This window comes from Artemia sp. Qi Xiang Cuo, chromosome 14 (assembly GCF_049724085.1).
Source record: "Artemia sp. Qi Xiang Cuo chromosome 14, ASM4972408v1, whole genome shotgun sequence".
Taxonomy (NCBI): Eukaryota; Metazoa; Arthropoda; class Branchiopoda; order Anostraca; family Artemiidae; genus Artemia; species Artemia sp. Qi Xiang Cuo.
Window position 1 is genome coordinate 10,708,427 of NC_142807.1, and position 17,616 is coordinate 10,726,042.

The 17,616-nt window shown below is 35.0% G+C and overlaps 1 protein-coding gene across 1 annotated transcript in view; it reads right to left on the minus strand.

Annotated features, from left to right (window-relative positions):
• LOC148944118 (uncharacterized) overlaps positions 1 to 17,616 on the minus strand; it is a 131,494-nt gene that overhangs the window by 62,628 nt on the left and 51,250 nt on the right. Inside the window, exon 3 of the mRNA XM_089099831.1 lies at positions 6,386 to 6,527. Coding sequence (XP_088955957.1) covers positions 6,386 to 6,527 — 142 coding nt within the window. The remainder of the gene's footprint in view (positions 1 to 6,385; positions 6,528 to 17,616) is intronic.

Consider the following 17,616-nt stretch of genomic DNA (forward strand, 5'->3'; position numbering starts at 1 on the left):
CGAGCAAAAATGGGGTTTTTATAGGCCAAATGAAAATACTGAAAAAAAAAAAAACAAAGCGAATATTTCGAGAGGACAAAGGCCTCTCTTCTTCAGCGCGAAACGAAATAATGTATCCAAGGAAAGTGCCGAAGAAAAAAACAACAAAAAACAAACGCGGAAAGTCAATGTGAAAACAACCGAAAAACCAAAGTAAAAACCAAAAACATAAAATATAAATAAAATTGAATAAAAGCCATAAATTATAAGAATTAAAACCAAACACCTAACAACCATAAAAGCGAGTTATTAGCCAATATCCACGATTTGCACAAAATCCACAAAATTATGAACTGCCAAAAAATTATGAACTGCCGGATACTAGCGAACAAGTTGTTCGCTAGTATCCGTCGATGGCAGTTGGCAATATTAGTACAGGCAAACTAACCAAAAATATGGGTCGACCCCAGACAAATTGAAGCATAAATGATTTTGATACCATGTTGAAGAGACAAAAATGATCAACAACACATCTAAAGTTGCATATTCTAGGTCAACGCAAAACTAATTTAGTTTTGCTTTTCTTGTCAATTTTTCAGTTTTTTCCTTACAAAAATGAACTGTCGGTAAATGTTCGTATTTCTGTATATGAAATAACGTTCCGATGTGAAATTAAGAGCTGAGCTAAAAAAAAAAAAGCAAATTTGGTGTACAATGTACCAGAAAAAAGTTTCAAAATCATCAATATGTGACTTTATCCTTCTCGTCGTTTTGACCTCTTTTTCACCATACTATCAGAAGACAACTATTCTGACATAAAATGATGAGTTGAGCCCAAAAATCAAATTAACCTGATGTAGTGTCTACCAGAAAATCCGTTTCATATTCATCAATATACACTTTTTTATTTTCATTTGTTATGTTTTTTTTAGCACTTATTTTCCACCAATTCGTCGATTGTTGGTAAAAAAAAAAAAAGTGGGCCCATAAATTATGGTTGGCTCGTTTAGAAGACCAGTTAACGCACAGAAGTTTACTACACCACTTTCATTACCTTCGTAGGCAATAATTATATCAACGTTTCGCCCCACGCTTTTTCCATATGATTTCTCAGATAAAACCGTAAGTTAAAAAGTCACAATCGAAAATTACCCTGATTTATCATTATAAGTGGTACTTGATACTTTTGCAACTTTTGCCTAGGTTATCCAACCTGAAAGTTTTTAAAACAAATTTTACGCCAAGATTACGACTAGATTAAGAGAAAGCGAAATATCAATTAAAAAGTCGTGATTTAATTAACCATAGCTAATTTTTTTGGTGCGAAAATCACGGCGGAAATTTTCATTGAAGCTTTACAAATTGTTTCTGACGTACGTGGCAAATATTAGATTGCATTTGAAGCTAGGTGAACTTCCAACATCCATGACTGAGCTTAAAAAAGAAAAGAAGTATTTGAAGCATTTTATTTTAAGCATAGAAGTATTTTATAGATGTATTATAGAAGTATTATAGAAGTATTTTAAGCACAAATGCCTGTGTTTCTACTTTTATGGATCGATTTTCTAATATCTTTGTTTTTGTTGTTTCAAACCTATGAAGTTTTTGGTGCAGTACAATGTTTTTGCGGGTGTTGCATTGGCAACACTGACAGCAAGTAAGCAAACTATTTAGTTGTAGTTGACATGGTAAGAATTGAACATTGACAATTTTTATCACTTCTCACCGTATAAATTAAGCGTTGATAATTTGTTGATTCCCAAACAATACACTAAAAGAAAAGCTGTTTCTTCATAAGTTGTCTGGTGCCATATTTCTAGCTTATCTTTAGCTTATTATATATTTAACTTATTTTTGCTGATTTTTAAAATACGTTTCTTTTTTTAATTTTGGTAAAATTTGGATTTAAAAAATTTTTGTGTCGATTTTTTATGCCGATTTTGTGTCATTTTTGTGATTCGACTTCAAAAACTTTTGGAATACTGATCTTCTTTCCTACAGTATGTGGCCTAAGGAGTTAATTTAGAGGTTTCTATCTTTTTTGAGGGGGGAGGGGCGAGTAGTTGACTAAAAAATTTTGCTTGAATATAAAAAAGATAATAAGTCAATTTTCAAGGAATTTCTTCTTTCTTTAACATTTTAAAACCTTTGTACCTTGGAGAGTCGAGGGGAATGCCTCTCTCCCCTTCCAACACTTCGCCAATTGGTGTCCTTGAATAAATTACTTCAACTTCGAACCTCTTTTACACTCTTCGATCAACTTCGAACCTCTCTACACTCGAACCTCTTTTACACTCTTTGTGAATTCCCTTTTTCCCGTTTTTCGCGTTTTCACATTACACCTTTTCACATTCTTCTCGTTTTTTTCCGTCTCCTTTGGCACTACTGAATTGAATAGACTAGAATACGATTTTTTGGCTAAAATAGCACAAAAGCTAGCATAAGCACTTCAGAACAGTTACAATGATAAAATAGATGTAAGGGATAAATATTAAAATGGGAAACAAAATAGAGTACTAAAGAGTTTTGGTACCTCATGGTCAACATTTGGGGACACAAGTCAAGTTGGGTATTTGGAGCTCTCCGAGTATTGAGTCTTGAATTTGGAAGGATTGGGGGGGGGGAGAAAACGTTGATGATAATCAGAATTATGGCACTTGTGACCAAAGTTCATGGTAAGGATATGACGTCGTGATTCCAATGTAGTAAGTTCAAGAAAATGGTATTTGTTCAAACTTACAAGTAATTATTTTAATCTGAATATCAGTATTTCTTGATTTGAGCGAATGAAACTGATTCGGTTTGTCTTAATTTTGAAGGTTAACAGTTCTTCTGACGAACAAGCTAAAATTTATTCCCTTCCCCTTTCGACCCCTGCAATTAGAATTCAAATATGCGCTTTATGTGTAGACAAATTACAAATCGCATGAGTGGACTGCTAAAATTTACCTTTGTCAGCCTGTACATTCGATTTATTATACTGTATTTCAAACAATAGGCTATACGATAAATGTGGTTCAATACCGCCCTCAAGGGCTATAATGAAAGAAAGTTTGAGGTGGCTAGGGCACGTTGTGCGGATGAAGGATGACAGATTGCCGAAGATTGTTCTTTTCGGCCAACCGTCTAGGGGAAAACGGAAAGCAGGGCGTCCTCGTCGGGGGTTGGAGGACGTCATAAAGAAAGATTTAAAGTCAATGGGAACTTCATTGGCGGGAGTAAAAATGGAGGCTTTGAATAGATTGGGATGGAGGAGGCTTGGTGCTGCGGTGAGTTGTTAGTAGTAGTAGTAGTATCTGATCCCTGTCGAAAAAAAAAAATAAAGAATAAAGCTTGATCTCCGACGTCACCCAAAAAGGAAAAAGAAAATCGAAAAACGGGTAAAAACAAAGTCGATAAACGGGTTCAAAACAGACCCATTTTGGCCCAATTGGTCCAAGACACAACAGATAGCCATATTTATACGGATTGATATTTCTGTTCCTTCCTCAGTTTCATTGATGGGAATGACGATAAAAATAAAACAATAAAAAAAATGAAGAAAAAAAAAGAACAATAAAAACAATAAAAAAAAACAAGAAATACCTGAAAAACCACAAGATAAAACCGACAACGTAAAAAGAATAACATTTCTTATGACTTGTTATGAGTGTTTTATCGTTCTTTTTTTTTTTTTCCTCCATTTCACCTTCAATGTTGACTTCAGAGCAGCCTTTGGTTCTACTAGTCAGAATGTCCTGTGGACAATGCTCGCAAATGCAAGACTTCCATCTTAATATTCCTAATCTACTACTAACTACTACTAACAACTCACCGCAGCACCAAACCGCCTGAGGCCAACACAGCTACGCACGCTCCTCCTGCATCAAAGCCTCCCTTTTTACCCCTCTCAGGAAGTTTCCATTTCCTTTAAACCTTTCTTTATAATGTCCTCCCACCCCAGACGGGGACGACCTGCTTTCCGTTTAGCCCTAGATGGTTGGCCGAAAAGAACAATCTTCGGCAATCTGTCATCCTTCATCCGCACAACGTGCCCTAACCACCTCAACCTTTCTTTCATTATAGCCCTAGAGAGCGGTACTGAACCACAATTTTCGTATAGCCTAATGTTTGAAATACGGTCAGTCAGCCGGGTACCCAAAACAATCCTTAAGCAATTTCTCTGGAAAACAACTAGCAAATCTTCATCCGCTTTTCGGAGCGTCCATGCTTTAGAGCCATATTTGACCACTGTCATCACTATAGCTTCTAATATTCTACTCTTGGTTTGCAGACTTATGTTCCTATTCTTCCAAACTTTTTTTTAACTGTGAAAAAATACCCTGAGCTTTCCCTATTCTACTGTCAATCTTCACTGCTCTTAACATCTTTAACAATAATCTTACCAGGGTAAGTGAAGCTGCCCACCTGATCAATGCTCTCATCACAAAACATCACCTTTTCATCTTCACTTATTCCTAGCCTTAGTGACTTAGTCTTCCTAACATTAATTTTCAAACCAATTCTAGCACCCTGAACTCGGAAAACCTCTAAAACTTCATTCATTTTGCTCACACTTTCATCTAGGATACTTAAATCATCAGCATAATCCAAGTCCAGGAGACTTTTCCCTCTCCATTTGATTCCGTGGTCTCCCATTGCCTTTCCTGTGCTCCTTAAAACAAACTCCATCAAAATAACCCATATAAAGGGGGATAGAAAACAGCCCTGCTTAACTCCTGATTTAATACAAAACCAGCTGCTAACCTCATTTCCTACCTTAGCCGCAAAAGTGTTATTCTCGTGCATAGCACTAATCACTTTAATGTATTTGTCTGGTATACTACAAAAGGATAAAACCTTTAATAAAGCTCTTCTATCAACATAATCGAACGCTTGCTCATAATCTATAAAACTGAGGACCAAAGGTGTTTGACATCTCAGGCACTTCTCAATTATTAGCCTAAGAGTGAAAATTTGGTCGGCACATCCTCTACCTTTTCTAAAACCGCACTGCTCTTCTCTTAAAACTTTGTCTACGGCATCTCTCAGTCTAAAAAGTCTCTCAGTCTAATTCCTGATGGAACTCAAAATAGATGAAATACGATGATATTAAACTGCTCTAGAGCTTCTTGATTGTCTTCTTTTGCATAACACGTAAGTCTGTTTCAGCGACTGTAACTTCACAAGTGACGTAGTATTTTTACTGACTTCAGACTATCATTTGCTCTAAACCTTCTGCCCAATTAAACTACCCTGACTAATATATTAATCAATTGGAAGAAGACCGGAATTATGGTTGGCCAGCCAGCTCATGTTGATGACCTATCATACCAGTCGGACGCGGTGAACCGCCTCCCTTGTTGTGTATCCATTGTTGTGCCGTCGAAGTCGTGTATCCTTTCACCTATGTGGGCTCGATTATCGGTTGGATCCACCCTAAATCTTTAAACCATCCCAAAAGGTACCGTATAATGGAATGGAGCTGATATTTACGTTCAGGGTCGCAGAAAAAAACATTTCGTTAGAATGAAAACATATGCATTTTAAATATTGAAACAGGCGAGTATCAATTCCTGCTTACTTGCAGGAAGAAAACGTTACATGAAGATTTAAACATCTTGCATAATTTTCGTTAGGAGTGAAACGGACTTGTATGGGATTTAGTGTGATTGTATATTTTTGCCTTCAAGTTTTTGGAGTATGGGGGAGAGGGTGCACCCTCCCCGTACTTTAGCCTAATCGTGCCACATCCATATAATCAAATTAAATCCAGACACAACAAACGTCACTAATTATGCATATAATAAAGAGCGTTGCATCATAGCAACTTGATTAGAAAAAAAAAATTCGGATTAATCGTCAACATCGAAGTTTCAAAAGGCTTATATAGATCCATCAACTCAGAGCAGAGCTGAAAAAGGAGTTCTACTATGCTTGCGAGTTAATCACAAGCCCTAGGGCTTAGCTTCCAGAAGCTAAGCCCTTATTTATGTGGTGCTCTTATTACCTTAATGCTCAAGCATGAGCAAGGGCACATCCAGGGTTTCTATTCGGGGGGGGGGAGGGGGTAAAATAAAAAAACTTTATGAGACGCATCGAAAATATGTTTATCTGCATTTTTGTTACGTTTTTACGAGTCGGCCAAAATTTCAAGGAAGGGGGTTCAAACCCCCTAGTCCCTTCACCTTGGATACGGCATTCAGTATGAGTCTGCTGCGCTTGCGGGTTGATCACTAGCCATTAGCTTTGGATTTCCCAAGCCAAAAATCTGACAATTGTAAATTTCCGTGGTGCCTTCATTCACATAATGTGCTTACGGATCAATCTGGCCAAGACAGAACTCTGTCATATCATTTTCCCCCTAATGTTTATATAAAACTTCAAGAAATTCCAGCAATTGTTAGAAGAAGAAAGTAAAACTCACGATCAAGCTTGACCAGTATGGGTTCACTTTCCATTCCATCATTTCCTTCTTTGCTCCAAGATTTTACTTTAACGCTTACTTCTTCATTCTTCTTTCCTAGGACAATTGCACAAACTTTCTTTTTTCCATCCTCTTGAAGTTCCTATAAAATGAAAATCCTACATATGTTTTAGAAGACAAGTCCAATACGAAGTTGGTTATTTTTTTTTTAATAAGCTCAATAAGTCAGTTTCTGTTGATTTACGAGTAGCCATGAGCGCCAATTCCCGAAAACGTTGGTCTTTTGAGTTTTTTTCAACGAAACTCTCAAAAAAGGTAAATTTCCAATAGAAATACCAAAACAAGGGCACCGGCAATGGAGGGCAGGGGTGCTATAGCCCCCGTGGAAATTTGGGACTATAAAGTAGTTATAAGGAAACCAAAGAAAAGAACAGAATAGGGAAAAGCCATGGCAAAAATGTTCATTGCCCCATTGTTGGCTGCCTGCCAATAGATTTTGACCCCATAATAAGGAAACTATAATTTCTAATTTGCGGCTGAGTAACCCCTAACCAGTTTTTCACAAACATTTTTTCTATATGATTTGGTTGGAGCAAAAAAAAACATTCTTCTTAATAGTAATGAATGGTAAGTAAATAATTATCCTTGTCATTAACAAAAGTATAAAAGCCTAACTATTGATGACATTCAGTCAAAGAATCAGCTTTTTATGGTAATCTTATTTTTTTATTAGTAATTAGTGCAGTTATTAGAACACAAGAAAGTTCGTATAATTATACAAGACACAAGGAAAACAACTTAAAAAGGGGCAATTTCTGTAAGAATATGCCGTCAACTTTTGCTTACGTTGCAAGAATACCCAGGAGCTGATATATGAAGCCACTATAATCAGAAATGTTTCCCCTAATGGAATACTAAGAATTTTTGTATTTTCCCCCTGAATGGATAGTTTTTTTTGTGTTGTATTATCAATTTTTTTTTTCTAGGAGTGATTGTATTTATCTATTTGTCACTTTGAAAAAGGTTTAATTTTTTATAGTTATAAAGTATAAAGGTATCAAATATACTTGCTTTTGGCATTCAAAATTTAATTAAAAATATTAAATTAGAATTTTTTATTTGATTTTCTTAATCTTAGTTTTAATGTTTTACTTTGAACAAACTGCTTTGATAATGCGTTACCTTTATAAACACCGAGTTTGAAGGCATTAAATATTTTGGTGTTTGATAACCAAGTTCAAAACTGTCGATATTGTTAAAAAATGTCGGTCCAGCGCTTCAGCATTGCTCAACAGAACTTAATGCTGGGAGTTTATATCTTAGTTTTTGTAAGTAGGCTATTTATTTGTGTATTTTTTGTAGCTACTTACTTTTTTCATTTTTAAATACTTTTACTTTAATTGACGTACTTTTTCTATTGTCTTTAGATAATTGTTTGTCTCTAAGCTTCATTAGATAAAGAAAATAAAACAAGTTTTTTCAACCTAAAGTAAGCAGCAACATCAAAACTTAAAATGAACAGAAATTATTACGTACATGAGGGGGATTTCCCCTCCTCAACACCTCGCTCTTCAAGCTACAGTTTTTCAGCACTTTAAAAAAAGTTACTTATTGTTCTAATTAGGAATCGTGTTTCGTGTTTTAGGAATCGTTTTAAAGAATTGAGAAAAATTTAAACTTTAGCGCAAAGAGCGAGAAGTTGAAGAGGGGGCAACCCCCCTCATATGCGTAATAATTTATGTTCGTTTTAAGTTTTAATGTCGCCCCTTACTTTCAGTTGAAAAAACTTGTTTTTTTTTTATTTCTGATTTTTTTTTAAATAACGCCAGGATACCTGGCTCCACCTCCACGGAAAACCCCCTCCGCACAGAAATATCACCTGAGCAACTAAATCCTGGCGAAAACTTACCCCGGACAATTACTCTTAACCTCTCCACACGTAAAATTGAATCGGTAAAGAGAAAGCATGTCATATAAAGAAATTTTGAATATGAATTCTGGCAAATTCCCCCAGCGCGAAATTTCCTCTGAAAATTTCATTCCCTGGAAACTTTCTTCTCCCATCAAAATCATCCCAGCACATAGCTTGTCCTCCCCTACCCATTAAGAATATGTATGCATACTTTCTAATATTAGATAAAAAAAGGTGATTTTTATAACTTAAAAACTTTCCCCCAGGGAATCTAGGGGGTCTTTTTATCCCCGAAGACTTAGTTATTGGGCCTTTCAACTATGCTGAAGAAAAAAGCTATCTCAAAATTTTAATCAGACAATTTTTCTAATTTCCTAGCAGTATTTGCCACCCCAAAGAAATTTCATGACGGTGCTGATGATGCCCTGCCTTGCCTTTTCCACCTCTGTGCGGGAATGTAACATATTAGCTGTATTGAGAACCATTTTAATTAATTCCTACTCCCTCCTTCCCCTTTCAACATTTATCTGAAGCCTCATGAAGAGTAAGCAGTTTGTCCATTAAAATGCACTTTTTTAGGAATCTACCCTACCCCAACCTAAACAATGACTGACACCCCCTCATTATAGCTGATACGCAATTACAGATCACCAAACGTAGCATAATTTCATTACAAATAAGGCGAATCAACTTGGTTGAATCCAGCACTACCACCGTGTGGCATTACTTCTTTTGCAACTGGGAAGCCTAAAATGTAGTTATTGATACTTTTAACTTAATTTGCTTCTCAGGATTTTAAATTGATTACAAATCCGTCCTTTTCGGGGTAAAGTCGTATTTTGGTGCCCTAAACCACCTAAACTGTCACCCAGCCACCACTACTATTTTGGCATCCCCCCCCGGAAAATTTTCTGCCGGCACCCTTGTACTAAAAAAGAATTATTTTTCAAAATGAATGGGGAGAGGGCAAAAAATAAAGAGGACTGAGAAATTGCCCCCCTCCCCCGTAAAAGGACGCCCCTGTCAGTAGCCAGAACTACCCGCAAAAAAAGCAAATCACAAATTAGTTTTGGGGAGTGAAAAGCTTTTCAGTCTAATATTTAGATATTTTGCGTCAGCGGTGGGATGCTGTATTTAAAAAACTGGGCCGTTGCATTTGAATAGTAAATAATATTAGTTCATATAATAATACAATTTTAATAATAATATTTGAACACTAATATCCAAATATTGCGTTTAAAAAGCGTACTTGTACAAATAATAAGGCTCTCCGATAGAAAGGGTAGCATATTATTGGCAAATTATTTTAAATTTCTAAAACATTAACACTCAAAAAAGATAATTCCCTTGGCCATCGATTATTATATTAAATGAGATAGTGAGTAGCCACATAAATCCTATAATGTAAAAAGTTAATTAGATTAATTATTTATTATACACATTCCAGCTTGACAATACTAGCTTGAAGGAGAGGTTTGATAGAAACGGTTAAGCATATGATTGATTATTTTTTTTTTTTTTTTTTTTTTTTTTTTTTACTTTTCTATTATAGCCACCACACTCAAGAATTGAAGTTAGGCTAATCCTAATGAAATATACCTAAGCATGATGAAAAATAAAATACCTCAGTAACAAAATTATGGAACCTACAACAGCGAATTATGGAAATCACGCCCCCCAGAACGTATTATATTAGGTTTCTATAAGGTTTCTAACCTAACCAAAATACCAACTAAAATATTTTATTAAAATATAACTACATTGTATCTCTCTCGCGCTAAGCCGATTATCACCGATTACATAGTGAAATGCAGAAAGAAACCGCTTCTACATGGGCCAAGAACTTGAGTGTGGTGGCTATAAGAGGTAACTACCTTATTTTTTTAATTGGCAGGGGTAGAAAAGTAATAGACCTCAGTTACAGGTGGGTATTTTTTCAAATATACATAAAAAATTCCAAATTAAGTTCAGTCTAAAAAAAAGCTAATAAAGGGTTAAAACAGAAAGAAATCCTAGTTTGGAAACTGACGTTTGGGGGTTTGGAAAAATCCTACTTTGGAAAATTGATTAGGCAGTATTGTCATAACTTGTAGAGCTTGGATTAGAGATTTGGTTAAACGACGGAAAACTAAAAATGGCACCTACTTTCCCAGAGATCAAAGAAAAACCATTTAATTTCAACCATTTCGTGCCGCAGATAGAGATATTAGGTTTCAATGAAACTTACATCATTAGGAATTTTGCATTTTGTATTAAACAATTAATGTATTAATTTTGTATTAAACAATTTTGTATTAAACAATTAATAAACAATTGTGTGAATTTTGCATTTTGATTAAACAGAACTGAATTTTCTTCACGAAATTCAGGAAAGGATAGTCTCTAAAATTGTCTAGCATAAATGCTATGAAAACACTAAAATTCAGCTCAAAGGAAATATTCTTTGACTTGGCTGCTTTGGGAGTTCCCAATGGTGCTACGCGTTTTTACTGAAAACCTTGCCAACACTGGGGGCGTAAAACTTCATTTTCAATCAAATTTGATAGTCAAACCACAAATTCTCAATAGCTATTGATGGTGGTTAGTCCTCTGGCAGAATTCTAGTGGGTCCTTTGTCTTTGGGACTGTCAGCCAACGCTGCGGCTCACAAAATGATTCAAGGTATTGAACCCCCTTAGATAGAGTCTTTTAAAAATAGCCAAAGACAACTTTAGTTAAGAATTCAAACATCTATAAGTGGAAATTATAACATTCGAAGTGACTACGCGCTGACAGGAGTTATGAAAAGCCAACTGGAGTTCTACGGTAAAACAGTCGGAGAAGCTGTGACTGCGAAGGTGTGACTAAGAAGTAGCTGTGAACTATTGTCAACCCTCAAGGTTGACTATAGTCAACTAAAGTCCAAGGTCTAAACGCACTCTAACTTTCTACCTTTCAACCTGATAAAATCAGCGGATCAAAAAAATAAATAAAACATAAACATAATTTAGTTTCTGTGCGTATTGCAGTAACTTAATTCACTTTCAGTTTCTGACCAGCGACGTAATTGCATTTATTTTTATGTGGGAAAAGAGGGAAAGAATTTCACAAGAGCCAAAACAGCGGACACATCCAGGAGGCGCAATTCGATTTATTCCTTTTGTTTGAGAGAAGGGATAATTTCTCGGGAGCCAAGACTGTAAATTCACAGGGGCGCCATTTGAGGGGAGGGGGCCAATTCCCCACTTGAGCTTTTCATCCATATTATAATACTTGCCCCCCTTCATTTCCGTATATTGGCACCTAGGTGCTCTTCACCTTCAGAAGATTTTTCAGCAAAATTTTGATGGATGTTGAACCTTCCTTTAGCCTCTCCAAACAACGTGCTTGCTTTCGATATATAAAAAAGATGATGAGATTAAATTAATCCATTAGTCAGAGTCTATGACGAAATCGGCGATACCTAGCTAATCAAACCTTTTATAAAAGCCGTCATTGTGACCCGCCAGTACGGGATATTTTGACAGAATCCAGACAAGTTTACGATAAGTTTGAAATTGTTTTATAATTGGCCAGATCTATTGCGTTGACCAGAGCTTCCTTGTGTTAAAACTTAATTGCCAAAAATGTTTTGCCCTATAAAATTTCAAGGACAAGTTTTATGGTCTTTGGCTACGCGTCACATATTAATACCAAAGATATTTGTGATTTAGTAATTTTGGAAAAGAAAAGGCCAGAAAGTCTATAGCCTAAGTCTATAGTCTAATTCTATATAGTCTAAGTCTAATAGTCTAAGAATAATATAGTCTATAGCCTAAGTCTATAGTCTAAGGCCAGAAAGTCGATAAATTTACTTTGGTTTCGACAACAATTATAGCAATATTAATACAATCCACTAAGCTCATGGCCACTGGTCAATTTTCGCCATTACATATTACACACAACCAGAGTTGTGTGTCTAACAAATGTAGCATCGTCGTTATGTGGGCGGTACCCCCTTCCTTCCACCGGTAGATTTTTACCAATGCCTCACCAAAAACATGAGCTACTACCTACTTTGTATATGGAATGTTCTGATGTTAATTAAATATTAATATTATAATATGCTTCTTTTTTTGTTGATATTTCAAAAACGAAAAAGGCCCTTTCCAAAATGCAGATCGTTTTCAGTAAAGCAAAATGACACTGGCTTTTAGAGGGTTTGAGCGGCGGTAGCCACACTCTTATTTGTGGTAGTAGGTTTATGTAAGCGTTTGACTGCCTTGTGATTTTCTTTCTTTTTGTTATTGTTGTTGTTGAAAACACCCTGCTTGAAACGTTTTCAGTAAAGCGTATAATGACACTCTAGTCTAGAAAAAGTTAAAAAGGGTGGTCACTTTTATTGCGGGAATAAAGAAGTTCATCTATTCATCTTAAATTTGACTTGGTTATTCGTCTTAATTTTTGTTCATTTTGAATTTGACTTATTGTAGGATCTATTTCTGCTCATTCTATTTTTTAATATTGTTTTCTTTGACAACTTCTTTTCTTCGGAGAGCTTTTTTTCAATTAATTGCAAGAAAAGACCAAAAGATTAATGTGGTTGGTTCATCTCTTCTAATATCAGTATTCGCTGGTACGCAACGACGTCAATTCACGAAAATGAAGGAGGTCTATTTTCAAATTCTAGGGGGGGGGGGCAATTGTGTTGTTTTTTCGTTTTTTTTCATGAAAATGCCAAAAGAAGCTATTTTCATGAAAATACCGAAAAAGGAATTTCCCAAAATATAGGGGGAAGGCGAAAAACCTAGGGGAAAGGGGCAATTACCAGCCTCCTTGCCCCCACTCCTTGCCCTCCTTGCCAATCTCCACCCCCCTGATGATATGGCCTGTCCTAATTATTTACACTGGGACCACATTAATAACGAAAAATTAGGGAGAGGGTCAAGAAAGAAACCAAGGGATCTTGGCAACCAAATCCCTGAGTCTCAGGATTTGTTTATGAAAAATACGCCGGAAGCTTCCTTATAGAATAAGTTACTTACACTTACTCAAAGTTACTCATAAGTTACTTAAACTTACTCGTGTACAAAACTTACTCAAAGTTCATAAAAGAATTAATAGCTGCACTAATAAAATATTTTGTATAAAAAAGATAATTGTTGATTTACTTATTATTATCTTTTATTTCCATGCTGCACATTGACACACCATTTAAATTTATCTTGGAAGCCAAGATTTAAAAATCTACTAGAAAAATAGCAACTTTGTTTTATTAACTTGCGATTGACTTAGGGCTGTCGTTTTAGCAGTATTTCAAATAATTTGAGGCACATGCTCCCCATAATCATGTCACTTGTTAAGTCACTCAAGGCCATCAATTAATGGTTTATACGCGCCAAATAGAGAGTGAGGATTAGTGGCCGTTAGCCCCCTTTTTATTATCTATTTATCCCCTGCAAATAAATGAATTTTATACAAAACTTCCGTTTCAGTATTATTTGATGCAAATTGAAGGTTATAGAACCTGTCACCCCTGGATCTCCCCAAAATAGTTTCCCCGGTTATATTAATATTATGTAAGGCCATTAGAACAAATGGTTTATAAGCACAAAATAGGAAGTGAAGACTATTGGATGGCGACTCCTTCCCTATGCAATATTCACACCACCCTCCAAAAAAGAGTCAGTGTAACTTTTAATTCATTACTGTTGGCATATTGGGATTGGAATTTGAATAATTTCAAAATTATGGGTCCCAGCGCCCACACAAAAATTAAAAACTTGGCGAGCATGATTAAAACCACTACGACATTTTAAAGAAACCATTAAAAATTCGTATTTGTTTCCAATTATTTCAAGAAAAGATATTTTGCTGTCAGAGAAAGTTCTTCTTTTTTACAGGCGTTTTTCTTTAGGCTAATCAAGCAGACGATACTTTGCGAGGGAAAACAGTACCACGTTACGGTTTTATTGTAACAAAAAGATTAATTGTATTGTTTTAAAGCGAAATGTTGTGAATGAAAAATTAGTAGTTTATAACTGGTTCAGCTGATTCAACTAATAATAGAACTCGTGCAGTAATTGCATATAGTTAAAACTGTATTCTAAAGGAGGTCCTAGACGGTTAATCATTTTGATTAAAAGTTTCCGTCAATCGATTGACGTGTGCTTCAATCCACCTTCAATCGAACCTTCAATTTACCCTTCAATCTTGACTAAAGCTACTATAACACACTGCCTTTGATCAAAATGATTGAGTCACTCAAAAGTTTCTATCAATCACCATCAACGCCTGACTCAAGCGTCAAACAGGTTCCTAGACGGTCAATCATGCTTGAGTCTATCGATTGACGGAAGCTTTTGATTAAAATGATTGACTGTCTAGGGCCTCCTTAAAGGACACCCTAGACGGTCAATCATTTTGATCAAAAGCTTCAGTCAATCAATTGATTAAAGCATGATTGAATGTCTAGGAAACCGGTTGAGTCATTCAAACTTTCTATCAATCACCGTCAGCGCTTGACTCAAGCGTCAAACAGGTTCCTAGATGGTCAATCATGCTTTAATCAATTGACTGACGGAAGCTTTTGATCCATATAATTGACCGTCTAGGGTGTCCTTAAGACGTCATCTAGATTTATCTTTGGAGAAGGCTACAATCTAAAAGCCTTACTGGAGATGGAAGGAGAAAATTGAAAAGAATACGTTAATTTTACCCTATTTGCGATGTATATCCCGTGTTAGCACAGTTTTACGCAATTTGAAGCATTGACAAGGGGGCCTGACTTCTCTCCACCTGAAATACGTCCCGAAACGCCAAGTGTGCCAAGCGATTACGCCACGCTTGCCACAGTCCCAAAAATGCTTAGAACACGTCCTCAAAACGCTTGGCACAGTTCCACCACGCTTGGCACGCGTCATCTGGTGTACATAATTTCTGAGAGACAGAGACCCCTCGAGCACATCAATTCTGAATATCTACAAAATCATGTCCATGATAACCCATAAGCGTAGATTTATAATGTCAATACATCTATAAAACGCCTTAATACGTCTTAATAATAAGACGTCTATGCCCGTAAGGAAAGTGTGGATTAGTGAACGGCACAGTTTATAGAATTATCTAATTCTATAAACTGTGAGTGAACGGTGACTATCTCCCTGTTCAGAGAAAGTTAAAAACAATGTCTCCAAGGGCAGTGAAAATAAAATCTGATTATTTGAGCTAGTTAAGTGGAAATTTATGCAACCACACATGTCTCTAGAAACAAGAAAAAATCGGGAGATCAATTTTTAGTGTAAGAAATTTCATTCGAAGTATTTTATTTTAAAATTATACCATAATCTTTTACTATAATATAATTGCAATATGGGATGATATTTCCTTTGCAAAAGAATGCCAAACTTAATTATTAAAGAAGAAAAATTATTCTTAAAAAGATAAAAGGAGCAAAATATTTTTTCTTGAAAATAATTACAAGCAAGTTCAAACGTTTCTTGTTTTTTTTTTCTTTTTTTCTCTTAAATTGATCCAATGATCTTGTTCATAGGTGCCAAGTTTTCAATTTTTGCGTGGGATATGGGAGCCTATCGAAACAGTTTAGTCAGATACCGCTTTTTTGTGATTACTGAAAAAACTAACGTTTTATTATAGTATTTTTGTTAATTATACAGTATAGTGTTTTATTATAGTAGTTTTATTGTAGTATTTATAGTATTTTTGTGATTACTTAAAAAACTAATGTTTAATTGTTTTGATTTTTGATTGTGATTTATATTGTTTTGATATAACGTTTAATTATAAAAATAATTAATATAGTAATGATTGATTGTTATAATATTATTATAATATAATGAATATAACATAATTAATAATATAATTAATATAGAGTAAATAATTAACTATTTATTATTACTAAAATATAACTAAAGATACCGCTTTTTTGTGAGATTAACTGAAAAAAAACTGTTTCCACAAAATAAGTTTTTCAAAGAAAAGTAAAGAACTCCATTAAACCAAAAATGAGCAAAAAATAAAATCAAATAACCTACCAAGCGTGAAACTACCACAAATCAGCATGAATAAAAAAATAAAACCCGAAGCGGAAATTGCAATAAATAACCGAGTCAAACTCAAAACGAGCAAAAATTAACATGAGTAGGGCTCAAAACCCCTATGCCTTCCCAAGGCCAGAACATAATTTGCAATTTACTGAACAAACATAAATGTTTTTACTTTCATAACTTTAATAAATCAAACAATATTAACATTTTAGTCCAAATTATGTTCTGGCCTTGGGAAGGCATAGGGGTTTTGAGCCCTACTCATGTTAATTTCTGCTCCTTTTGAGTTTGACTCGGTAATTTATTGTAATTTCTGTTCGTTTCGGGTTTCATTTACTTATCGATACTGATTTGTGGTAGTTTCACACTAGCTTGATTATTTGATTTTATTTTTTGTTAATATTTTGTTTAATTCTTTACTTTTCTTTGCAAAACCTATTTTGTGGAATTTTTTTTTTTAATTAATTTTTGTTCGTTTTTTATTTACACAATCTTTTCAGGGAAAAAGAAAATAACACTTTAAATCTTTTCTTTTTTTAAAAAACTTTACAGTTTAGCCTGCTATTTGTATGCTGGAGAAAATTGTCAGCAATTTTTAACAACATACACCCTTTTAAAAATCTGGACACAAATAGTACTGTTTAATTTAGTTTCATACCTCCTCTAGTTGACCTGAAATAGAAAACTTGATACCAATCGCAAAAAAAAATCTGTTTACTTTCTTTGACAGATTGGATACACTTACGCTATTTTGATTTGGTTAAATTTTAAGAGTAGAAGGAGCCCCGAAAGTTTGAACATAATACTCTCAGTCGTTCTTGGGATACTGCTGAGATGCCTTATTAGGAATTAGCATTAACACAGTGCATTTTGATTTAATCTTAAGGCAACATTTAGTTTTTAAACATAATGGGCAAATGGCAGTATGGAGGGGGTTTTTAAACATAATGGGCAAATGGGTGGGTGGGCGTGGGAGGGGGACTAGTTGCCCTCCAATAACTTTCGACTGTTAAAAAGGGCATTAGTCCTTTCTATTTTCAATCGAATGAGCCATTTTTCGAAATTCCTACGACAACTCCTTCGATACGACGTGCCCTGGTCTAAAAAAAAAAAAAATAATAATAATAATACATTGTACCCAGATCGATCTTTACTATAAAAATGTCAAGCCTTCCAATCACTTACGACAATTAAAAAGGGCACTAGTTTTTTTCAATTTCCAATCGAATGAGCCTCTTTTTGAGTTTCTATGACAACGCTTTCTATAAACACCTTATATGCCCCCAGGGCATAAC